Source organism: Pongo pygmaeus, chromosome 10 (assembly GCF_028885625.2).
Source record: "Pongo pygmaeus isolate AG05252 chromosome 10, NHGRI_mPonPyg2-v2.0_pri, whole genome shotgun sequence".
NCBI lineage: Eukaryota > Metazoa > Chordata > Mammalia > Primates > Hominidae > Pongo > Pongo pygmaeus.
This window is the reverse complement of record NC_072383.2, coordinates 130,715,036-130,739,447: the sequence shown is the minus strand read 5'-3', so window position 1 is coordinate 130,739,447 and position 24,412 is coordinate 130,715,036. Positions and strand designations below refer to the sequence as shown.

Genomic DNA, 24,412 nt, shown 5'->3' with positions numbered 1-24,412 from the left:
TACAAAGCAGGGAGAGGTCATGTTGGTCCGGAACGCGTCACAGGGGGGACGTGCCGTGGCACCATGTGGGGGGCTCGTCTGTGGGGAGGGTTGCCCCACTGGGGACCTGGGGACGGAGACCCTGTGGGCCGGCGGGAGCACCAGGCAGCAGCGTGGGTGGGGTTGGTGGCGCCGGCACAGAGGGGCGGGCCCCTAGCCTGAGATGCTCCCTCCAGGGCCGGGGGAGGCTGGCGGCGGTGGGGCCTGACTGGGCACCCCTCTGGAGCGGCCACCCCTCGGCTCGTCAGTCAACGCAATCCCTCGCTAGTGGACAGCTCTGTCCCAGCCGCCTGAGTCTGCCCAGCCCTGGCGGGCAGTGCCCTCTGCTGGCCTTCCGGTGCCAGGGTGGCCCGTCCTCATCCCACGCCACCTCCCCCAGGGACTCCGGCGCAGTCCTTGCCCTCTGTGGCCAGGCTGTCCCACCGCCTCTGTCCTCTCACGGGCTCACGCTGTGCGTCATAGCGTCAGGGCCTGGCCAGCTGTCCACAGGGTGCCTGGTGACAGTGGCGGCAGCAGCAGCATGGTGGCAGCCACCAGCGAACCTGGGGTCCCCGGGAGAGAGGATGCCCCAGAGGTGCATGAGCAGACCTCGTAACCGTCCTCCGAGCGGCTCTGGTCATGTTGTCCTGGAGGGGCGCGGGGCCCCTCTGCCCCATCCACGCCCGCAGCCACAGATCCGTCGGCCTGTGAGTCTCCACACACCAGCCAGTCCCGGGCCGTGGACTGCGGGTACCCGGGTGCCACCTCCAGCTCGCCATCCAGCACTTTCCAGTACTCCTGGCCACGGAAAAAGTAGGAGGCACCTGAGAAGAGGAGGGAGAGCTGAGCTCAGGGAGGGCTGCAGCAGGAGGGGCTCGGGCCAGACCGCGAGGAGGGAGCGCTGGGCTCAGGGAGGGCTGCAGCAGGAGGGGCTCGGGTCGGGCCACACAGCAGGGGGCTTGCGCTAGACTGCAGTCAGGGGTCGGGCCAGACGGCTGGTGGGGGGCGGCTCGTGCTAGATGGCAGGGGGCGCCCAGATAATATCTGAGATGGGGTCAGCATCTGCTCAGCTGCGGGCGGCTCTGCAGGCATGGTCACAGGCCTGGGAAGCTCCAGAGGAGGCTGCTGGGGCAGGGGATGGACCGGGAGACCCTCAGAGTCTCTTTCCCTTACTGGATATTTATTGAGGGCCCACTCTGTGCAGGGCTGTTCCAGGTGATGGGGATGCAGCGTTGAAAACAAAACAGAGGATGCTGCCGTCCCTGGAGCTGACCCTGTGGGGAGGTTTCTTCTACACTGTGGGACGCGGCAGGGGTGATGCCCAGGAGGGCGTTTGGCAGGGCTGGGGCCGGCGAGGGAGGGGCTGTGTGGACATCTCAGGAAAGTGTGTCCAGACAAGGCATGGCAAGTGTCAAGGCTCTGAGGCAGGAGCGTGGCTGGGGGAGCAGCAGGGGCGAGGGAGTGCTGAGGGCAGGGAGAACAAGTGCAGCTCATGGGCCAGGCCTTCAGGGAGCGACTCGGGGATGCCTGCAGGGTCGGCAGCTCAAGGCGAGGGGCTGGGACCCTCAGAGCCCACACCGACCGGGGCCGTCCTCCTTTCAGGGAACCTCTTGGCTGCCCTGTCGTGATGTCCCTATCCTGGTGGGGAAACCGAGGCCGCATGGCCCGTCCCCCCAGCCGGCACTCACCGTCGGACCAGCGCATGGCGTCGTCCAGCGTGCTGGGGACACCCCTCCACAGGGGGCTCTGGGCGGGGTAGCCGGGGTCCATGCGCCTCGTGTGGTCATCGTAGCGCCAGTACAGCTGGTCCTTAAAGAAATAAGTCCTGTCATTGTGGGCCCAGGAGAAGGCAGCGTCGATGCCGCCAGGCGGGAGGCTGAAGTCGGAGACGGGGCGCGGGTATCCTTCCTCTACGTTATTGTCCTTGAACACCCAGTACCTGTCTCCTGGGGGCGAAAGAAACAGCTGTGGGCCGGGGCTCGGCCCCACCCCGAAGGGCAGGGGGCTCCAGCCTTTCCTTCTCCCCTGTGTCAGCCGCCCTTGCCCTGGCCCCTCACCTGGGCCTGATGGGACAGCGGCCACAGTGCAATCACCCCACATCACAGGAGCCACATGGATACTTAGTGAGCACCTACTGTGCCCAGCCCGGGCCGTCCCATCCAGCCTGTGGACCCTGCCGGCCACCCCTTTACCGATGGAAACAACAACTCGGGCTAAACCGCGGCCCACGACATGCCATTCTATTATTATTTTCTTTGAGACGGAGTCTCGCTCTGTCACCCAGGCTGGAGTGCAATGACTTGTTCTCGGTTCACTGCAACCTCCGCCCCTGGGTTCAAACGATTCTCGTGCCTCAGCCTCCCCTGTAGCTGGGATTACAGGCACGCACCACCATGCCCAGCTAATTTTTGTATTTTTAGTAGAGACGGGGTTTCACCATGTTGGCCAGGCTGGTATTGAACTCTTGACCTCAGGTGATCCGCCTGCCTTGGCCTCCCAAAGTGCTGGGATTACAGGTGTACCACTGTGCCCCACCATTTTTTTTTTTTTTTTTTTTTTTAATAATCTTGTTACATTGCCCAGGCTGGTCTCAAACTCCTGGGCTCAGCCTCCTAAAGTGCTGGGATCACTGGAGTGAGCCAATGCGCCTGGCCGACCACTCTTTCTGCACAAGGGGCTAGAACATCTTCATGGCAAAGACGAGAAAGGACCTCCCTCAAGGCCTGCGTGAGTCTTTTTTTTTTTTTTTTTTTAATTTGAGACAGGCTTGCTCTTGTCTTCCAGGCTGGAGTGCAATGGTGTGATCTTGGCTCACTGCAACCTCCGCCTCCTGGATTCAAGCCATTCTCCTGCCTCAACCTCCTGAGCAGCTGGGACTACAGATGCCCACCACCACACCCAGCTAATTTTTGTATTTTTAGTAGAGACGGGGTTTCGCCATGTTGGCCAGGCTGGTCTTGAACTCCTGACCTCAGGTGATTCGCCCGCCTTGGCCTCCCAAAGTGCTGGGATTACAGGTGTGAGCCACCACGCCCTGCGTTAAATACACTTTTCTCCCAAGAAATATAGATGGCATTGAGCACTTGAAGATGGTCAACGTCACTAGAAACACCCTCAAAACCACAATGAGACACCCCCTCACCCCCATTGTCAAGAACATAGAAAGTCACCCGTGTTGGGAGGATATGGGGACGGCAGAGCCAGGCACTGCCGGGGGGGATGTGAAATTGTGCAGCCGCTGTGGGAGACAGAACGTAGGCTCCCCAAAATATCAAAAATAGAATTACCACATGATCCAGCATTCCCACTTCTGGGTATAAATCCAAAAGAACTGAAAGCAGGGTCTTGGAGAGATGTTTGCACACTCACGCTCATAGCAGCGTCCTTCACAGGAGCCCAGAGTAGAGGAAACCCAAGTGGGCAGGCGAACGAGGTGCAGTCCGTCCGTGCCATGGAACACCGCTCAGCCTCAGCCAGGAAGGACATCCTGCCACGTGCCACCGCGTGTATGAGCCCCAAGGACCTTCTGCTGAGTGACACGAGCCAGGCACAGAGGGGCAGATCCTGTCTGTCCCACTGACATGGGGTCCCTGGAGCACTCAGAGTCATGGGGACGGCAAGTGGAGCGGGGGTGCCCAGGAGAGGGGCGGGGCATCCGTGTTTCACGGGGGCAGTGTTTCCGTTTGGGAAGGTGGAAATCTTCTGGAGGCGGACGCAGGTGATGGCTGCACAGCAACGTGAATGTGCTTCATGCCACTGAGCTGTGACTTAAAAATGGCTAAAATAGTAAATTGTGTTTACCACATCCACAATTTAAAATGACCAAAAAACCAGGACTGGGAGTGGTGGCTCACGCCTGTAATCCCAGCACTTTGGGAGGCCAAGGTGGGTGGATGACCTGAGGTCGGGAGTTTGAGACCAGCCTGACCAACATGGTGAAACCCTGTCTCTACCAAAAATACGAAAAATTTGCCAGGCACGGTGGTGACTGCCTGTAGTCTCAGCTACTCAGGAGCCTAAGGCAGGAGAACTGCTTGAACCTGGGAGGTCGAGGCTAAAGTGAGCCGAGATCATGCCACTGCACTGCAGCCTGGGTGATAGAGTGAGACTCTGTCTCAAAAAAATACAGTAAAATAAAATTAAAAATAAAAGTAACAGAAAAAGACCAGAAAAAGTTCTTTGCTGGAGACTGGAAAGGGCTGTGATGTCTGTAAATAGGGGAGGGATTAAGGAGATGATGGGCCCTGCCTGCTACAGCTGAGCAGGAACCAGGACAGATGCGCCTGGTAGGAAACCAGGCAGGGGCAGGGGACACAGGGGACAGAGGGGGAGCAGGGGTGAGATGGGCTGTGGCAAGAGACCCGCATGTTCTCAAGTCTCTCCTGGCAGGTGACCGACCTCTCACACCCAGAAATGGGGCTTTATGGTAGCGAAACCTGCAGACACACCTCATCCAGGTGACCACAGCGAACATCACCAGGGAGGGCGGCTCGGGGCTCAGAACACATGCCGTCGATGGCATTCCTGCCAGATGTGCAAAACCAGAACCTGATCTGGAGGAGACGCCAGACAGGTCCACCTGGGGGAAGCGGCCCGAACACTTCTAATGCGTGCAAGGCAGGCGAGCCGCACGTGACGGGACCCTGCTCGGGGAGGCTCTACAGGGCACCCTGAGGCCTTCGGCAAGGTCGCCTGGGGGAGGTTAGGAGCAATTGCGCATGAGGTTTGCAAGCAATTTTTTTTTTTCTTTTTTAGTCCAGGTACTGTCTTTGAGGATTTTTTTTTTTTTTTTTTTTTTGAGACGGGAGTCTCGCTCTGTCACCCAGGCTAGAGTCCAGTGGCACGATCTCGGCTCACTGCAAGCTCCGCCTCCCAGGTTCACGCCATTCTCCTGCCTCAGCCTCCTGAGTAGCTGGAACAACAGGTGCCCGCCACCACGTCTGGCAAATTTTTTGTATTTTGTAGTAGAGACAGGGTTTCACCATGTTAGCCAGGATGGTCTCGATTTCCTGACCTTGTAATCTGCCTGCCTCGGCCTCCCAAAATGCTGGGATTACAGGCGTGAGCCACCGCGCCCGACATTTTGGTTTTTTTTTTTTTTAGACAAGGTCTTGCTCTGTCGCCCAGGCTGGAGTGCAGTGCACGATCATGGTGCAGTACAGCCTTGACCTCCTGGCTCAAGCGGTCCTCCTGCCTCAGCCTCCCAGGTAGCTGCAGCCTCTGTCCCTTCAGGAGGGATCAGGCCTCCGGGAACAGTCACCTGAGGGCTCCCAAGTGACGGGGGTGACGGAGTCAAACGCTAAGGGCCGGGCAGGCGATGGAGCGACAGGAAGCGGTTCCCCCGGCAGACACGCAGAACACCCTTTACCTCGGCAAGGAAACAGGGTCCTGCCCGTGACTGTGGGAGTGGCTGCCACATTGGATCGAATGATGTCCCCCAAACTCACATCCACCCAGAATCTCAGGACGTGACCTTACTTGGAAAGAGGGTCTTTGCAGATGTGTTAGTTAAGCTGAGTTAAGATGGGATTAGGCAGTCCGGGCGCGGTGGCTCACATCTCTAAATCTCAGCACTTTGGGACACCAAGGCGGGTGGATCACCTGAGGTCAGGAGTTTGAGACCAGCCTGGACAACATGGTGAAACCCTGTCTCCACTAAAAATACAAAAATTAGCCAGGAGTGGTGGCACACACCTGTAATCCCAGCTACTCGGGAGGCTGAGGCAGGAGAATTGCAACCCGGGAGGTGAAGGTTGCAGTGAGCTGAGATCACACCATTGCATTCCAGCCTGAGCAACAGAGTGAGACTCTGTCTCAAAAAAAACACAAAAAACAAAAAACAAATAGGATTAGGGAACCGGAATCCAGGCCCGGCTTCCTTAGAAGAGAAGACGCGGAGATGGAGGAGACGGCCTGGTGAAGACAGAGGTGGTGCAGGAGGGATGTGGCTGAGGGTGACACTGGATGTGGGAGAAGCCTGGGACAGCCTCCAGCGGGGACCCACTCTGCCTACCCCTTGATTTCAGACTTGTGGCCTCCAGACTGTGAGGGAAACTCTGGGTGTTTCAGCCCAGCATGGGGGCCTCTGTCCTGCAGCCCTGCCACCCCCGCCTGCCCCTGCTACTGACTCCCTTTCCTGCCCTTCATGGAGACTTGGAGGCAAAAAGAGTGCTTCCTGCAACACCGCCATGAGGTGGTTCCTGGAACGGTGAGCACAGGGGCCGACCGGGGAGAGGCGGCCCGGCCCCAGCAGCCACGGCCCCTCACGCTTCTGTCCTGAGCCTCCTCCAGGCCCCTGGTCCTCCAGCTGCAGCCTCTTTGATGTTCTCGGGACTCGGCAGGACTGCTCCTGCCTCGCACGGCCATTCCCTGGGCTGGAACACTGTTCTCTAGTTTCTGCTTGTACAGCATCTCCCTAAAGGAGACCTCTCCCCATTGTCCTTCATTTCTGACCACACCGAACGGCACTGGCCTCAGCTCCTCCTAACTTGTGGGTGGACTGTGGCCCGACTAGAACGAGGGCAAGGCTTTCCATCATTTTGCCCTCTGCGTGCCTGCAGCGCCTGCCTCAGGACGGGGCATACAGTAGGTGCTCAGAGTGCATCTGCTGAGTGCACAAGCAAACCAGCTGCTCTGTGCTCGACCAACCTCTGGGCAGACGTAGGGCTTACACACAGCAGGACGCAGGCTGGACCCCCTCCGTTCCTCCGTGAGGCGGACAGAGGGCCTAGGACGCCCGGAGTGCGACGGTGAGGCCCACCCACCTTTAAAGAAGACGATCTTGTGGTCGCTGGTGCGCTCGTACACGGCGTCCACGCTGTCCAGGTGCAGCGGCAGGCCCCGCCAGAAGCGGTGCATCTGTGCCGGCTGCAGGGACACCAGGTGCCGGTCCCGAGTCAGCCGCCAGAAGTACTTGCCTGGGGGCACAGAGGGGAGGGCCGGGCTGCAGAGACGGTCTGCACCCAGCGTGGGCCATGCCCCTCTGCCAACCACCACGGGAACCCTGGGGGTACCTTTGAAGAAGAAAGCTTCACCCCGGATCTGGGCCACCGCATCAAAGTGAGTGCTGCATCTGTGGGGCACGTCCTTCCTGGGCCTGCAGGGAGAGAGCCACGTGGGCTGGGAGGTGGGGCCTGAGCAGCGAGGGACTGGGCATCCTGCGGCAGAGCCCCTGACCTGAGCAGCATGGGACGGGCATCCCTGTGGGGAGCCCCTATCCTTGCCTGGGGGTCTGCTAAAGGCGAATTAAAACGGGGGTGCCTGTCCACTGCTTCACCGGGCGGGGGCCAAGATCTACGCTCTGAGCATACAGAGCGCCAGCGAGGTGCGGGGAGGGCAGGAGCTCAGGGGTGGAGACTGGTGTAGCACCCAGGGCCCGGCTGGGTGCCAAACACCCACGCTGCGGGACCCCAAGCCCAGGCCTAGAATTCGGTCCTACAAGAAGCGTGTTCACAGCGACGTGGCTGTAGCGACAGAAGATCAGGGACAAGGTGCATGTCCACCGAGAGATGACTCGACACAGAGCGTGGCTCCTTCACAGCTTTAACCCGGAGGGTTACACGTATAGTCCTGTGACATCTGAGGCTGGGTGACACAAGGTCACAGCTTCTACCGGCCTCTGGCAATACCAGCTCTCAGGACAACTTCACTCGGAATCCAGTTGCTGTGGGAGGGTCATGCCTCACGGAGCAGCCCCGATGGCCGTCCCAGTTGGGCCCAGCCCTGGCACCAGATGTGCGCCCAGGCAGTGAACGTCCCTCCCGCTGGGGGCACAGGCCAGACACTCGCGGGCCCTGTCTGACTTCCTGATGCTAGGAATCCATGGGCTTGATGAAACATTCATCAAGCTGGGCTGCTTGTCACGTGGCTGACAGGGATGAGGGGGAGAGGAAACCTTGTCTGAAGTTCTCATTTCTGTGTGGGGGCCCCCGGCAGGGGAGGGCTGGTATTAGAAGGGGTTTAAGAAAAGACAAAACGTCACTGGGGGCTCAGTCGGCCCCACAGCTGTGCGTTTCCCAGGACACTGAGCCATGATTTGGGGCAAATGTTGCGTGGGACGGGGATGAGGACAGACAGACCCCAGTGGGTGGTGACGGGGACGGGGATGAGGACAGACAGACCCCAGTGGGTGGTGATGGGGAAGGGGATGAGGACAGACAGACCCCAGTGGGTGGTGACCATGGGCCCAGGGCTTACGGGACGCTGGACCGGTTGTCTGGGGGCTCTGGCAGCAGGGGAGGCTCCTCGGGCTGCGACGTGGGAGACACAGACTCCCGCACACCTGTGGGAGACAAGGAGGAGGACGGCCTCAAACCCCAGACGCCCGCCTCCCCCCACATCCCACTGGCCCTTCTGAATCCCAGGGATGAAACCGAGGCCACTCAGCAGACAGGCTCTGTGGGGGCGCAGCTGCGATCAGCGAGACTGCCCCCCCAGAGCTGACATCGAGGTGGGAGTCAGACCCCTCACCGAGTTAAACACTCAGTGTGTGAGCCCTGCCCTGCAATTCCACACCGGGGTACGCCCTAAAGAGCTGAAGACAGGTGTTCCCACAGGAGCTCGTACACCAGCCTTCACTGCACTGTTCACCGCAGCCAACAGGGGTGGCAACCCAGTGCCTGCTATAGGCTGTATGATGACAAAACCTTTCAGCCACGAGAAGAAATCCAGGTCAGATCCATGCTACCACGGGGTGAACCTGGAACACGCTATGCTCAGTGGAAGAAGCCGGGCCGGGCACAGTGGTTCACGCCGGTATTCCCAGCACTTTCAGAGGCCAGGGCAAGAGAATCGCTTGAGCCCAGGAGTTTGAGACCAGCCTGGGCAACATGGTGAGACCCCATTTCTACAAAAAATCTAAAAATTAGCCAGGTGTGGTAGTGCATACCTGTAGTCCCAGCTGTTCGGGAGGCTGAGTCAGGAGAATCACTTGAGCCCAGGAGTTTGAGACAAGCCTGGGCCACATAGTGAGACCCCATCTCTTAAAAAAAAAAAAAAAAAAGGCCGGGCGCAGTGGCTCATGCCTGTAATCCCAGCACTTTGGGAGGCCGAGGTGGGTGGATCACCAGGTCAGGAGATCGAGACCATCCTGGCTAACACAGTGAAACCCTGTCTCTACTAAAAAAAAAATACAAAAAATTAGCCGGGCATGGTGGCGGTTGCCTGTAGTCCCAGCTACTTGGGAGGTGGAGATTGCAGTGAGCCGAGATCACGCCACTGCACTCCAGCCTGGGTGACGGAGTGAGACTCTGTTTCCCCCCCCCCAAAAAAAAAAAAAGCCACACACAAAATGTTGCATGGCTGCATTAGACGCCAATCTATGGAGATAAAAGGAGGTCAGGGGTTGCCAGGGGCTGTGGGGATGGGATGGGTGTCGGGTCTCCTTCGGTGGTAGTGGGTGATGAAAAAGTTCTGGAACCAGATAGAGGTGGCATCTGCACAACCTTGTGAATGTCCTGAACGCATAGAAGTACACACCTTGAAATGGTGAACTTCTTTCTTTTTTTTTTTTTGAGGCAGTCTCACTCTGTCACCCAGGCTGGAGTGCAGTGGTGCAATCTCAGCTCACTGCAACCTCCACCTCCCGGGTTCAAGTGATTCTCCTGCCTCAGCCTCCTGAGTAGCTGGGATTACAGGCACCTGCTACCATATCTGGCTAATTTTGTATTTTTAGGAGAGACAGGGTTTCACCATGTTGGCCAGGCTGGTCTCAAACTCCTGACCTCAAGTGATTCACCTGCCTTGGCCTCCCAAAGTGCTGGGATTACAGGTGTGAGCTACTGCATCCAGCCAAAGAGGTCAATTGCATGGGATGTGAATTTTACTACAGTGGAAACAATGCATGGATGTCAGAGCATGTGAAGCGGCAAGGACGATGCTGAGGCTGGGAGGGGTCCGGGTGGTGGGGGCAGCACTACTGCAGGGTGTGGGGGGCGGTGTGGAGGGCAGCTGGGGCTGGGTATAAGTGAGGTGACCGCGTCGGCCTTTGATGCACGTGTGCTGTCTCCCTGGGGCACCAGCTCCCAGGACGGGGGCTCTGCCTCACTTCCTGATGTGAACTCAGCAGAGGGGTCCCTGGTGCCTGACTCGGCTACTCTTGGGTTTCCCGGGCAATCTACGTACCTCTGGGTGCCTCAGTTTTCTCATCTGTAAAGTGGGGACAGTAGTCCTACCTTATATGGCCACAAAGATCAGATGATTTAAGACCTGCAATGTGATTTGCACAGGCCTGGGACACCATCAACACTGCCTATCGTAACTCCACCAGTGTCTGGGGCACAGAGGTGGAATTCTGACCCAGGGGCTCTGTGGACAGGCCACAGCGTCCCAGCTGGTACAGCACCATACGTGGAGGGAACAGTGGGGAGAGCAAACCCTTCCGGTGGGGCTCTGCTCAGGGATACATGGGGTTTCTGACCCCTCTTCCAGGGGCCCGTGTCTGGCTTCGGGGAGACACTCACCGTACAGCTGCCAGACGCGCACCCTGTCCTCGTAGGGGAGCCTGTAGCGCAGCGGGTCACCCACCGGGCCCTGGTAGTACGGCCGCATGATGGAGTGTGCGGCAGCAACATGGCTTAACCCGATGGCGTGGCCAAACTCGTGGACAGCCACCGCAAACAGGTCCATCCCATGGGCATCTGGGGACACAGGGAAACATGTGAACCAAGGGCAGGAAGGGCCCTGTCCCCGCGGGGAGGGACCAGCAGGCCCCCGCCATGCTATGGGGTGCCCATGGGGATGCCTCGATGCCGGCTACGCCAGACGGATTCTGCAGGGTTACTGGGAATTAACGCGATTCCCCTGGGGGCTCTGTGGGGCCTGCTGAGCTTCCCAGGCCTGGGGTCTTTGTACCATTCATGGAGGGGCTGATAACCTTTTCTGCACAAGGCCACACAGATAACACTGTGTGCCTGGGGCCTGGGTTGCATGGGGCCATGTGTCGGCCAGATGACCTGAGGCCCAATGCTGTGGGCACTGCCCCCTGGCCCCACAAGACGGGCCTGGTCCCCGAGGCCACAGTCCAGAGGTCGGAACGGCCTCTGCAGAGCTGTGACTTCTGCAGACAACGGGACTTAGCGGGAGTGACACTGAGCCGGGGCCACAGAGGACTCACAGGCCTCCTCCCACTCCCTCCCTCGGGTGCTGAGAACGTGATGAGGACAAGCTCGGCTCAGCCGGCGATGTCCCCGCCCGAGAGGCCAGCACCCAGCGAGGTCAGCCAGGCCGAGCACAGACGCTGTGAGATCGGCCTAGTGCGAAATGCCCAGCCGTGCTCAGCAGCAGCTGTGTGTGTTTTCAGCCGCAGGGTTGGGGATGGGGGGGCCATGGCTGCTCCTCGGCCTCACAGGCCGCTGGGGCTCCTGACTCTGCCCTGAGGGCTGCCTCAGACGCACCCGAGGAGCGGAAGGTCCAGGCCTCGTCGTCGTCAAAGTGGGTGTCCCCGGCGGTGTGGTGGTCGCCGGGGAAGAAGGCGTGGGCTACAGTGCCGCCGGGGCCGTCGAAGGGGTAGCCGTCATTGTGCTCGGCCTTGGAGAAATCGATCTGGATGTCGGCGGCGCTGCCTGCCACCTCGTGGAAGTTCAGGGGCGCAATGTCGCTCCAGACCTTGAGGGCGTAGTACATGAGTGCGCGCACCGTGTCGCGCCCCAGTGGCGAGTCCCGTGGGAACGTCCGGACCCTGCGGGCAGGGGTCAGCCCAGAGTGAGTCACAGAGAACAGGCCACGTGCCCCAGGCCGAGGTTCCCTGAACGCCCCTCCTCAGCCCGGGGGTGCCCCTATGAGGGTCTCCCCCATCTTCCGCCTTTCTCCCCGCGCCAGGAGTCGTCCGATGCACCCACGGCGGTCCCAGTAGTTCACTGGGATGGACGATGGAGGGAGGGAAATGAGAGCCCAGGCAGGCTGAGACCCCCAGGCCACAGGCAAGCGTCAGCTCCCACATGGAGCCATCAGCCCCAGGGCCCTCTGCGGTGCGTCCCGTCTGTCCCATCCCCCTGCTCCCCACTGAAGGGGATCTCCCAGTTCACCAGCCCTCACACTAGCCAGGGCCCATCTGAGACAGTTTTGACTCCGGGGGACAGCAGAAGGTGTATGGGTCACATAGTGTCCCGCCAAATTCACGTCCATCCGGAACCTTAGAATATGACCTGGTTTGGAAATAGGGTTGGCTGGGTGTGGTGGCTCACACTTGTAACCCCAGCACTTTGGGAGGCCAGGGTGGGTGGATTGCTCGAGCTCAAGAGTTCAAGACCAGCCTGGTCAATGTGGCGAAACCCTGTCTTTACTATTTTATTTTTTTTGAGACAGAGTCTCACTATGTCTCCCAGGCTGGAATGCCATGGCACAATCTTGGCTTACTGCAGCCTCCGCCTCCCAGGTTCAAGTGATTCTCCTGCCTCAGCCTCCTGAATAGCTGGGATTACAGGCACACATTACCAGACCCAGCTAATTTTTGTATTTTTAGTAGAGACGGGGTCTCACCATGTTGGCCAGGCTGGTCTCAAACTCCTGACCTCAAATGATCTTCACACCTTGGTCTCCCAAAGTGCCATGATTACAGGTGTGAGCCACCATGCCCGGCCCTGTCTCTAGTAAAAATACAAAAAAATTAGTCGGGCGTGGTGGCTCATGCCTGTAATCCCACCTACTTGGGAGGCTGAGGCAGGAGAATTGCTTGAACCCAGGAGGCAGAGGTCGTAGTGAGCCAAGATTGCAACACCGTCCTCCAGCCTGAATGAAAGAGACTCTGTGTCAAAGAAAAAGAAAAAAATTAGCTGGGTGTGGTCATATGCAACTGCAGTCCCAGCTACTCGAGAGGCAGGAGGATCGCTTGAGCCCAGCAGGTCAGGGCTACAGTGAGCTGTGACTGCGCCACTGCACTCCAGTCTGGGTGACAAAGTGAGACTCTGTCTCAAAAAAAAAAAAAAAAAAGAAATAGGGTCTTTGTGGATGTCATGAGGGGTTGACATGAGGTCACACTGGGTCAGGGCGGGCCCTAAATCCAAGGAGCGTCCTGGAGACACGGGAGAGGAGGCTGCGCACGGACAGGGCAGGGTGGAGGCAGAGGCTGCTGATTCCACGGAGGGCTGCCAGCAACTGCACAGCTGGATAGAACCCTGGACAGATGCTCCCTCTACCTCCCCAGGGCACCATCCAGCCCACTCCTTTGCAGGGACTCCTGGCCTCCAGAGTGGGGAGAGAGCTCCTGCTGCTGTCTGAAATACCCCGGTTTGTGGATATCTACAGCACGCCCAGACACAGAGACACGGGGACCCCACTCCTCACCCTGGCCACGCACCCACCTCCACGGAGACCCCGCTCCTCACCCTGGCCACGCGCCCACCTCCACGGAGACCCCGCTCCTCACCCAGGCCACGCGCCCACCTCCACGGAGACCCCGCTCCTCACCCAGGCCACGCGCCCACCTCCACGGAGACCCCGCTCCTCACCCAGGCCACGCGCCCACCTCCACGGAGACCCCGCTCCTCACCCAGGCCACGCGCCCACCTCCACGGAGACCCAGCTCCTCACCCAGGCCACGCGCCCACCTCCACGGAGACCCAGCTCCTCACCCAGGCCACACGCCCACCTCCACGGAGACCCTGCTCCTCACCCTGGCCACGCACCCACCTCCACGACAGGTTTCTCTTGTTCCACTTGGTGGGGGCTGGAGCCTGGCGTCTCCTGCGAGCCTGGGTCAGGACAGGGAGGTCTGGCAGGGAGCAGCGCGGGGTTTTCATCAGGGCCAGCGTGGCCTCGTCTGCAGGGAATGCATGAAGCTCAGAGCCTAGCCCAGCTCGCTCCCCACCCTAGGATCCCGAGCATCCCCAAGGGCGGAGCCCTGACTCTGGCACCAGCCTCCGAGCAGCCCCCTCCTCCCACATCATCTTCGGGGGACCAGCCCCAGGCTCTGAGCTACACCAGGCCAGGACCCAGGTTCATTCAAGCATAAGGTGGGACTGTGCCTGATCAGAGGGGGCATGGCCGACGGGCGCAGACCTGACGGGGGCCACGGCGCTCCCGCTGCCCCCTGGAGAACTGACCCAGGATGCCGGTGGCCTCCAGGCCACCAAACTGCTGCATGGCTGTGATGGCCTTAGACAGCTCCTCTTGCGTCTGCAGCTGCCCTGTTGTGGGGTCGGCCGGGGGCAGGTAACCGAACCTGCTTAGCCACTCCTGAGGGCAGAGAGCAGGGTGAGGGGGTGCAACAGAGGGCCTGGTCCTATCCAATGAGAAGCCTGCCATGGGCCACCACTGCTTCTGGGCAGGCCCCCTCCCAGCCCCCTATCTGCCCACAAGGCACCTCTTGTCTCTTCCCTGGGCAGCTGCCGGAAAAGTGTCTTAATAAACCTGATGTCCCTGGCCAGGTGCGGTGGCTCACGCCTGTAATCCCAGCACTTTGGGAGGGCGAGGCGGGCGGATCACGAGGTCAGGAGATGGAGACCATCCTGGCTAACACAGTGAAACCCCGTCTCTACTAAAAATACAAAAAATTAGCCGGGCGTGGTGGCGGGCGCCTGTAGTCCCAGCTACTCGGGAGGCTGAGGCAGGAGAATGGCGTGAACCCGGTAGGCGGAGCTTGCAGTGAGCCGAGATCACGCCACTGTACTCCAGCCTGGGTGACAGAGCAAGACTCCGTCTAATAAATAAATAAATAAATAAATAAACCTGATGTCCCTTAGATGATGTGAGCTTGTGCCGTGCACGACCTGTACAACCACTCATGGCAACCCTGCCCCACCCCATGCCTCCTGAGACCACAAAATGCTAGGGAACCTTCAAAAGGCTCTTAAATGTGGCCAGTGTCAAATGCAGGCTCTCAGCTGACTTGTGACAGGGAAGTCTAGCACCCAAGGTCTGGGACCCCAGCTGAGAAAGGCTGTGGCTCAGACACCAGTTTGAGGAATTGGGCCATGCTGTACATTCATGGGGGAGATAAGAGCCCAGGCTTGGCCGGTGCTGTGGCTCATGCCTGAGATCCCAGCACTTTGGGAGGCTGAGGCGAGAGGATCGTTTGAACACAGGAGTTGAAGGCTGTGTCTGCAACAGAGCGAGACCCTGTCTCAGAAACAAAAGCCAGGTTCCAGCCAGGCTGCCCAGGTTCAAATCCCACTCAGCTACCTCCCCGCTGTGTGCCTGGGGTAAGGCAGTCCACCCCTCTGGGCTCCTTCCTCAGAGTCCTTGGCAGGCTGGTGGTGAGGATGTGAGCCAGGATGTGGAAAATGTTCACACCGGCACCTGGCGCAGGGGACAGCTCTGCTCTGAACAGCCCACTGGGGTGGGTGCGAGGCTACCCACACCGGAGCTGAGCAGGAGCAGGAATGGGGGCAGCCCTTTAACCTGGGCATAAATCAAGCCCTGGCCCCATGCCCCAGTCATCTCTGCTACCCTGGAGGGGCCCTGGGGACGGGGGGGCCTGAATGGCATCCGTGGGAACCTGGGGATGGGGGGGCCTGGGTGCCATCTGTGGGGGCTACCTCCACCCCTAGCTTCAGTTTCTTCAACCGCCAAATGGCGCCTGTGCCCACTTGCAGGCTGCCATGAAGCTCCTGCTGCGCCCTGTGGATACTCGCCAGCCCAGGGAACTACAGCAGGGGTGAGGCAGGCTCCAGAAAGGTACAAGCCAGGGGTGATGTGCTGGGGGCTCTGCCCTGCCTGCAGACCTGTCTTTTTTTTTTCTCTGGTGGACATTTAGAAAATGCTTGTGAATGGCTATTATTTACCACCTCTCATGTATTCATTGGCCAAATCATATGAAAGTGCCCATTTTTGACCATTTCTGATTTAAAATAAATACTAGTAGTTTCATGTGGCTTAACCTAAAAAAATGCATAAATGAAAACAACATAACTTTTTAAAGAAATCCTGAAAAAAAAAGGAAAAAGAAAAAAGATAATGCTTGCGACTCATTTATGCCACCTGCTGGGCCCCCGGGTTCTGGTCTGCAGGAGCTGGTGACGGGGTGGTCCTGGCCAACCCTCCTGCCCACCAGCAGGCAGTGCTCAGAGGAATGAGGCGCCACCATCCTGGAAGTCCCAGGGGCATCAGCAACAGGTTGTGCTCGCCAGGAGGGGCCTCACAACACACTGCATGGGATCTGCACACCCCGAGATCCCCCTTCCAGGAAGCACTGAGTCCTTCCCGGGGCCCCCCTCTGTGCCTTTACCCCCTTTCCAAACCCTACTGACCCAGCCCAGCCCCTCAGCCCCTTAGGGAAGCCAAGAGTGTGTACAGAACTGGGGGCCCCTCCAAGGCTATAGACACGACAGGACGTCAACGTGGACGTTCATGACTGGGGTGGGCAGCTTCTCTGGAGGGGCCTTGGGGCTGACAGCCTTGGCCTCGACAAGCTGGCCTCACACTTCCGCCCTGACCTCCAGGGTGTGGGGATCTTTGGTCCCGAGCGTCCGGCCCCACACTACCGTGCACCCGCAGGGTTTACTGACAGGGTGTGGGGATCTTTGGCCCCGAGCGTCCGGCCCCACACTACCATGCACCCGCAGGGTTTACTGACAGGGTGTGGGGATCTTTGGCCCCGAGCGTCCGGCCCCACACTACCGTGAACCCGCAGGGTTTACTGACAGGGTGTGGGGATCTTTGGTCCCGAGCGTCCGGCCCCACACTACCGTGAACCCGCAGGGTTTACTGACAGGGTGTGGGGATCTTTGGTCCCGAGCGTTCGGCCCCACACTACCGTGCACCCGCAGGGTTTACTGACGGTGTCCCATGGCCAGTCACCACTCTGGGTGCTGGAGATGCCCATCAGCACATTCTGCACTTTTTAGTCCTTTGTTAAGATCACAGCTCAACAGGGCCACTGTGCCTCATGCTCACAACAGCCTGTCACCTCCTCCAGGAAGCGCTCTGGAGTTTCCTCACACCATCTATGATACTGGATGATGACCCCCTTCCCCCTCACCAGGGAAGGGTCCATACAGGCAGGTGCCTTTCCCACCCAGGCCAGCTGCTGCCTGGGTTGGGCCAGCAGGTGCTGAGACCCCTTGGGAGGACAACCCACCCCCCAGCCTTCCCGTCTATAAGCTGGGGTCATGGCTGGTAGCTGCACTGAGTGGCCCATTTACTCTGTGGGGTTCATGGCGGCGGGTTGGGGCAACCCCCCCCCCGGTCCCTGGGGAGCTGGGCAGTCTGGCCACGGGGCCACATGCATTTCAGGAAAGTGGAGCCGGGCCTGGCAGGCAGCACTCCCACTGGCCCAATGTCTGGAAGCAGGTGGTTTAGTTGCAGGTGTGAGTGGCCAGCCTGCTTCAACTCGTAGAACCAGGGCCCCCAGCACCAGCCCGGGACGGGCAGTCCCGCCCATGGTTAACAGGTACTGTCACCTGTGGCCCCAGGGGCACTGGAATTTGAGCATAGAATGGCATCGAATCTTGGGGGGTGGTGGGTCTGTGGGGCAGGGCTGGTGGGTGCTTCCTACCTAACATAAGTTTGTGCTCAGGGGGCTGTACCCCAAATCTCAGGCTAGGCATCCTGGGAGGGGCCGTCTCAGGGGCCGGAGTGGGAGGGTGGGAATCACTTCCTAGTTTGCCAGGGACACCCCAACAGAACAAGCCTTGCAGGTTTGGGAGCCACCAGCCTTTGGGTGGACACAGGTAGAAGTGGCCACCTGCCCCAGGGGGCCTCCTGAGCCCATGAGGCGCCCTCGCCCAGCCCTGACATGTCCTGTGCTCCCAGTGTGGGCGGAGGCGTGGCTGTGGGGAGGCCTGAGCCTGCAGGGAAAAGAGGCAGCAAGCAGCTCACCAGGCAGCTCAGGTCCATCTGGGAAGGGGTGGCCGATTCCTGGCTAGGGCTTGGAAATGCTGACCCAGGCTAATGGGGTGGCGGCGGCAGCAAGGTGGGCTTGTTAGCTAAGGAGAGTAGGGGTTAACCAGGCCCAGAGCACTGTCCTGGGGCAAACCCCCGCCCCCAGCCAGCTCCTCAGGGCAAATGTGGTAGCCCCTCCCCATCCCTCCTCCCCCGCCAGGCCCCTACCTTGACCCACTCCCACCCACAGTGGGTAGGGGGATGCCTGCCGTAGCATGGCCGCTGGGGTGGGGACCCAGACTCCCCCCTCCAGGTGTCCCCCTGCCTGCCCCCTGCCCCCAGTACCTACAGAGCCTGTGGATCCCACGCAGGTGGGGGGGCGTCTGATCCTGGGAACCTGCTACCTGCCCCCCTCCGCGCCCACCCGCCGCCTGGTCCTCCCTCTGCTGTCGCCACGGAGACCGCTGTCTCCAGGGCAACGGTGGCTGTGGCGGGCGGGTGCTGCAGCAGCAGCAGGGTGAACCTTCCAGAAGGCCACTGGGGAGGGGGAGGGGCTGCCGGGAGGAGGGAGGAGGGAGGAGGCAGGAGGGGGCTGCCAGGAGCTCCAGGGAGCCCCAACCCACGGCAGCCACCCCCTGGCTGATGCTAGTTTCTGGAGCCGCCTAGGAGAGGCGGCCGCTCTCCTGCTCCTCCCATGGGCTGGGCCATTACCAAAGATGGGGACACAGAGGCCAGAGGCAGAGCCCTGCCCCGGGGGGCACAGGCAGGTAGTGGGCACCTATAGCCCCTGACTGACGCAGATGCAGGCAGCCGCCCAGGCCCACTCTGGATTCACCATTCAGCCATGCTTGTTGTCTGACACAATGTGTATCTGTTTCCAGCCTTAAGGGGGCGTAATGCACACAGCACAGAATTCCCTTTGACGGTTTTTAGGGAGTTTATGGTTTTTAGGGAGTTTATGGAGTGCAGCCCCCGTCCCCGGGCTCTGGGTTGCACTGATTGGTTATAACGGTCCCTCCTGCCCAGGGCACCCTGGCTGGCGGGTGCATCTGTGGCCCTGCTGTGCCATGGCGGTGGCGCCTGGGCCTGGCCCTGGCCCCTGCAGATGAATGAGGGCCCGACCCCCAACTCATCTGTGACCCAACCTGCACGAGGCCTGGGGGCGGGAAGAGCAGGTGTCATCAGCCCCATTTTACAGATGAGAAAACTAAGGCTCAGAGAGTGTGGATAACCTGTCCACAGTCACACAGCACATGGTCAGTGATGGAGCCGTGGTCTGGTCCCGGCAACCATGTCTGACCCACTCGGCCATGCAGGGTTCTCCTGCACCGGCCTCCTCTGGGGGCTGACCCTCGGTTGGAGTGACCCCCTTGCTCCAGTCTCTTCCGCAGGGACACTGCCAGATCCCCTGAGTCCGTCTGTCTGAGCAACTGGGGAGAGACCGAGACCACGGGACCCCATCCCACCGCCCACAGGGGAGGACGGGATTGTGAGGCGGATAAATAGCAAACACCTGAACACATACAGGCATCTCAGGCAGTCATTATGTCCTGAACAGTAACCTAACAGCCAACAGTGATCCCGCACTACCCAACCATGCCCATGTCATTCGTGCCCACGTCCCTCAGGCACTGCAAGGCTGGGGTGGTCCCTGCTGGAGGGTGCCTGGCACAAAGCAGGTGCTCACAGGCAACTGAGGGTTAACCTTATGAAGTGGGTGTTCTTATTACTCCCAGTTTACAGATGAGAACACGGAGGCACAGGGAGTTCGGACATGTATCCTCAGCTCAGCCCAGGCTGTTGGCTTCCGGGTCTCCGCCTGTGACCACTGTGCTGTGCGGGAGTGAGGGACGGGCTGGAGGGCTGATGAAATGGGTGCTCAGGGAACATCCCAGGGGACATGGAAGGAGCCGTCCAGGTGATGCGTGGGGTGGTGCTCACATGCTCACGGTGGTGGGGACGGCAAGTGCAAAGGCCCTTTGGCAGGGAAACGCACAGCGCAGAGGAGCCGGTGGGACAGAGTCGGGGGAAGGATGGAGAAGGAGGTGGGCCAGGTTGCGTGGAGTCCTTGGGGCCAACATGAGGAGGGGACTTGCCTATTACTGCAGGGTCCACAGGGGAAGCCGGGCTCCACACCCCGTCCTGTCCCTGCTGTCCTGTCCTGAACTCAGACGGTGCCCAGGAGGCTCACAGCCACTGCGTGACAGAAGCACCGCCCTGCACGCGTCTGACACCTACTCTGCGTCCACAGCCAGGGCAAGGGTCCCACCGGATCTGCTGACACCTACCCTGCGTCCACAGCCAGGGCAAGCGTCCCACCGGATCTGCTGCCAACAAGGAGGCAAACTCATGCATGCGCAAAGTGCCCCTGGAACCCCCAGGAAGACACTGTGTCGGGCAACACCCTGCTGTGCCCCCAGATCCTCTCCAGCCTTCCCCCTTCCCGTCCCCCCCAGATCCTCTCCAGCCTTCCCCCTTCCCGTCCCCCCCAGATCCTCTCCAGCCTTCCCCCTTCCCGTCCCCCCCAGATCCTCTCCAGCCTTCCCCCTTCCTGTCCCCCCCAGATCCTCTCCAGCCTTCCCCCTTCCCGTCCCTGAGCCATCGGAAGCACCTCCGCTGATCGCACGGCAGCCTGTCCTCACTGGTCCCATTGTGCAGACAGGGAGACTGAGGCCCGGCACTTAGTCGGGTGCAAAGCTCATGTCCAAGGGAAACAACATCCCCGGAGCCATGAAAACAGCGTCAGAAGGGGACCGCGGAGCAAGGGACACTCAGACGTCTCTCACGGCGAAATCAGGCCGTGGTCTAACCCTCCTGCCCGTCTTGGTTTTGGCTGGGGGTGCTCGCCTGAAGCTCTGGGAGCAGCTGCAGGGTGAGAGGGGACACCCTGGCCCCAGCCAGGGCGATGACAAGGTCCTGAGGGCCAGGAACCCAGAGGCCACCGGCAGAAGCCAGGTCATGGAGGGCGGCTGCCACCTGGCACCATCTGGCCCAGCATCCCACAACCTCAGCAATACCCCCCACCCGCCCCACCCCACCCCACCCCACCCCACCCCACCTCCTGCAGATCAAGGGAGCTGCCACTGTGCCGTGGGCGCGGTGATGACAACCGCAGGCTGTGCTGCCGAGAGGAGAAATGGAGCAGAAACTTTAGAGCAGTTTGTCAGAATCTGCCACCACACAACTGCCACCCAGGACCCAGATCCCAAGACACTCTCGCCGCGAGTCCGGGAAGTTCTGGCCAGAAGCAGGCTGCAGGCCGAGCCTGGCTGAACCAGGTGAATAGACGGGCGGCTCCGGCACAGACACTCCAGATAGCGTGCGAAGCTGCGATAGCACGGCCCACGGTGCCACCGTGCAAAAATAAGGCACCGAGAGCCGCGTCCCATCCGTGCCCAGGAGCCAGGGGCGGGAGGGAGGCGGACGCCTGTGGAGTCCCTGGGCTGCTCGCTGTATGTCGTACTCAAAACACAGGAAGACAAAAAACTCAGGCCCACAAGGACAAGCAGCCCCGCCGAGGACCCCCGGGGGGACAGTGCGCTCTTTTGTCCTCGCCGAGGGCTCCTGAAAGCCCGGCTCCGCAGCCCAGCAGCCTGAATCCCGGCCTTGTTCACGTGCTAATGGGGGGCGCTCCGGGGCGGGCCCTCCCCTCCAGCCCCGGCTCCAGCCCTGCTGGGTGCAGTTCTGTCTGCAGCTCCGAGACAAAGGAGCCCTTCTCGTCCCTGGCGCCCAGACCTGAATATCAGTCCGCTCCGGGAGCGCCTCTGGAGTGCGGGCGGTGGAGGAGTCCCCGCTCCCGCCCAGATCCCGGCCTCCTCGTCCCTCCCCGCGGGGAAGCCGCCCGCCCCTGGGCCTAAGCTCGGCCCGCGGTTCCCCCGAGGGCCAGCAGAGGACGCCCCGCACCGCCAGTGTGAGCAGGAAGCCGCGGTAGGACGGAGGCTCCACGCCAGGCCGAGCCGGACCCGGAGGGGCTCCAGGCAGGGGGCTGCCCGCAGCGTCCTCCCTCTCCGGCTGGACACCGGGGCCCCACTCACTGCCCCCGGCCAGGCTGGGGAGCCACATCCTCCGCTCGGTGCTGTCGCAGGGCGCGGGGCGGGGGACCTCCAGGGTGCCAGGAGAGACCGAGGCGCAGGTACCAGCCGAGAGGAGGGCGCCTGACCCACTCTCTCCCGGCAGGCGGGCAGGTGGGTGGCGAGAAACTTCCAAACCGCACTGGGTCTGATCAGCCAACATGGCTCGGCCGGGGGTCCATCCTCCTGAGTGTGTGGGCCCCACCTTCAGTCCTTCCCTGGCATTGCCCCGGCCCCTTCTGCGGCACCCTCGGACCTGGAAGACGAGCCTGGGTTCACCTCCCTCCAGAGCTGGAGACGCCAGGCCCCCAGGGCGTGATTCTCAGTGGGGGATCCGGGAGATCCCCAGCTACAAAAGGGTCTTGAGGAGGTGGAGGGGGGGCACCCCAAGTTCACAGGCTGCCTGGCTGGAAGGAAGCCACTGTGGGGACCTGCAGGCACCTGGATGCGGGCAGCAGGGACAGTGGCCAGCACCCTCCCGGATGGCTTCGGGGCCTGAGGCAAATGGTGGCCAAATCGGCTTCCCGTCCAGACCCCCAAGTCCTGCCAACCACAGGGGCTGCGGGTGCCACCCAAGTGGCCCCTCCATATGCCTCGACTGCCTGAAATACACCTGCGCTGACTTGCTTGGACCGCAAGGTTTTGGAGCTCCTGAATGTCCACTGCGCTGGGCGAGGGGCCCTGCCAGGACCCCACTGGGAGACTGTCCGCGGACGCGGGCCAGGCCGAGTACTTGTGCGGGGCGGGGAGGCCTCGGCTCCCGGCCCGACTCCCTGGGTAGGAGTCCATTGAAGGCAGCGGTGGGGCAGGAGCCTCAGAAGGAACCAACGAACCCAGCCCGAGTCCACCCGGCCGCCCCAGCGGGGTGGGGGGGGGGGCGCTGACCCCACGAAGTGTGCTCTAAATCTTCCGGGTCCACAGGAGACGCGAGTCCCGGCTGCGGAACAGAGGAGGCGGCTGTGGGAAGAGGCCACGTCGCTGCCCCCAGGCAGGGTTTCTAAGCTGAGCTCGGGAGCTACTGGGTGTGGGGTGAGGAAGGCTCTCCCCGCGCCCCCGGCTCAGCACTGTACCAGGGCAAGGCAGGGCCAGCCTGGCCGACCTGGGGTGGAGGGGAAGGAGGCTGCGGGCCAGGTCCTTGCCCAGTGGGGAGCTGGGGGCCAGCATCCCTGTGCCCCCAACACCCTCAACTGAGCAAACTCGGGGGCTCAAGGCTTTCGGGGTGCCCCCACTCCGTAGCCCCTGCCCTTCCTCGCTTTGTGGGTGAGTGCTCCTGCCCCCGCCACTCCCACCCGGAACGCACGCAGCGCGCAGGGCTCGGGGCGGCCGCGATGCCTGCTCCGCCCACCCCGGCTGCTCTGGGGCTGCTGCAAGCAGGCGACCCGGGCTCCGGGTGGGCGACCCCCTCACAACTCCACGGGCTCCTGCGGCTGCGGCGCTCTCCCAGCGCACGGAGCCCGGACGGCAGCCGGCGCCTCCCCAGGACTCGCGTGCGCTCGCCCGGCCGCTCAGCCCGCGTCCCTGCCTCAGTCTCCCCACCCAGAAAATGGGTCCAGGGCGCCAGGGCTCCCGCGCGACGCCGACGCGCACTGCTGGGGTCTTCCCGGTCCCCGCCACCCGGCCCGCGGAGACCCCCGGCTCCGGCCCAGGAGCTCCGCGCCCGTCCCGCCCCGCGCCCTCGGCCGCGCGCTCACCACTCCCAGGCTGAGGTCCTCGGCTCGCGGCGCGGGTGCGGGCGCGGCGCAGCCCCCGCGGGTCCCCAGCGCCAGCAGCAGCAGCAGCAGCGGCAGCGGCAGCGGCGAGAGTCCGGGCCCTGGGGGGGGCGGGCCGGGTCCCCGGGCTGCGCGGGGCCGCATGGCGCTCACATGGGCCCGCCGGCGGCGTGCAGGGTCCCGCGCCCTCCGCACCGCGTTCCGCAGCCCGGCGCCCTCAGCTCTCCGCGGCGCCCCCGCCGGACTGAGCCCCGCGCGGCAGCCTCAAGCGGCGGGGCGGAGCCATGCAAATGTATGCTAACGAGGCCGGCCGCCTTAAAGGGCCCGCGCCGCCCCGGACGCTGCGACCCCCGGCCCGCCCCGCCGTGTCCGCGACGGGACTGGGTCCGCGGCATCACCGGGAAGGCTTTTCCCCGGGTGTCTCGGGACGCTCCTGGGGCGGCGGGGACGCGCGGGGTGGGCGCGGGGTGGGCGCGGGGGCGGGAGTCCGGGCGCCTGCGGGGAGCTGACCCTGACTCGCCTCTCCCGGGTCCACCCCCCACGGCGCCGAGTCCTGGGTTCAGACCCGGGTTCAGGCCCCGGAGCCGCCGCCGCAGCGCAGCAGGTGGGCGCTTGGTGGAGCCCGCGGACCGCAGGAGAGGGAGGGTAGGGCTTGGGGGGCGCAGGGGACTGGAGGGCGAGGGCGGGTGTTGGGGGAGCTGGGGTCCTCGGCGGAGGCTCTGCAGTCCTTGCGGGACTGGGAGCAAGAATGTTAACTTGTAATGTTTGTTGGAGCGCAGCGTGTGCCTGGCACATGCCCAGGAGTTACATGAATAATTTCATTTACTTACAACCTTTATGAGATGAAAACTATGATTT

The 24,412-nt window shown here is 61.6% G+C and overlaps 1 protein-coding gene across 4 annotated transcripts; it reads right to left on the bottom strand.

Moving 5' to 3' along the window:
- On the bottom strand, window positions 1–23,800 carry MMP17 (matrix metallopeptidase 17). Of its 4 annotated transcripts, none has more exons than XM_054444807.1 (10): window positions 23,537–23,800; window positions 14,058–14,190; window positions 13,645–13,774; window positions 11,412–11,695; window positions 10,479–10,655; window positions 8,215–8,299; window positions 7,032–7,114; window positions 6,783–6,935; window positions 1,707–1,964; window positions 1–842 (listed from the first exon to the last, which is right to left on the bottom strand). In XM_054444807.1, exons 1-10 carry the CDS (start codon window positions 23,696–23,698, stop codon window positions 496–498), a joined length of 1,812 nt encoding a protein of 603 aa, XP_054300782.1. In that variant the 5' UTR covers window positions 23,699–23,800; the 3' UTR covers window positions 1–495. The 4 variants fall into 4 exon arrangements, with proteins under 4 accessions (XP_054300782.1, XP_063502902.1, XP_063502903.1 ...); XM_063646832.1 differs by lacking the exon at window positions 23,537–23,800 and adding an exon at window positions 21,511–21,553; XM_063646833.1 differs by lacking the exon at window positions 23,537–23,800 and adding an exon at window positions 20,064–20,082 and having other exon boundaries at window positions 14,054–14,190.
- Window positions 23,801–24,412: the final 612 nt, after the last annotated feature.

Excerpts from the sequence above, each read along its gene's own strand:
- MMP17 (XM_054444807.1), bottom strand. The coding sequence starts at position 23,698 with ATGCGGCCCCGCGCAGCCCGGGGACCCGGCCCGCCCCCCCCAGGGCCC. Across the intron at positions 13,775-14,057 it reads GGAGGCCACCGGCATCCTGG|ACGAGGCCACGCTGGCCCTG; the intron begins GTCAGTTCTCCA and ends CATTCCCTGCAG. Across the intron at positions 1,965-6,782 it reads CAAGATCGTCTTCTTTAAAG|GAGACAGGTACTGGGTGTTC; the intron begins GTGGGTGGGCCT and ends TTTCGCCCCCAG.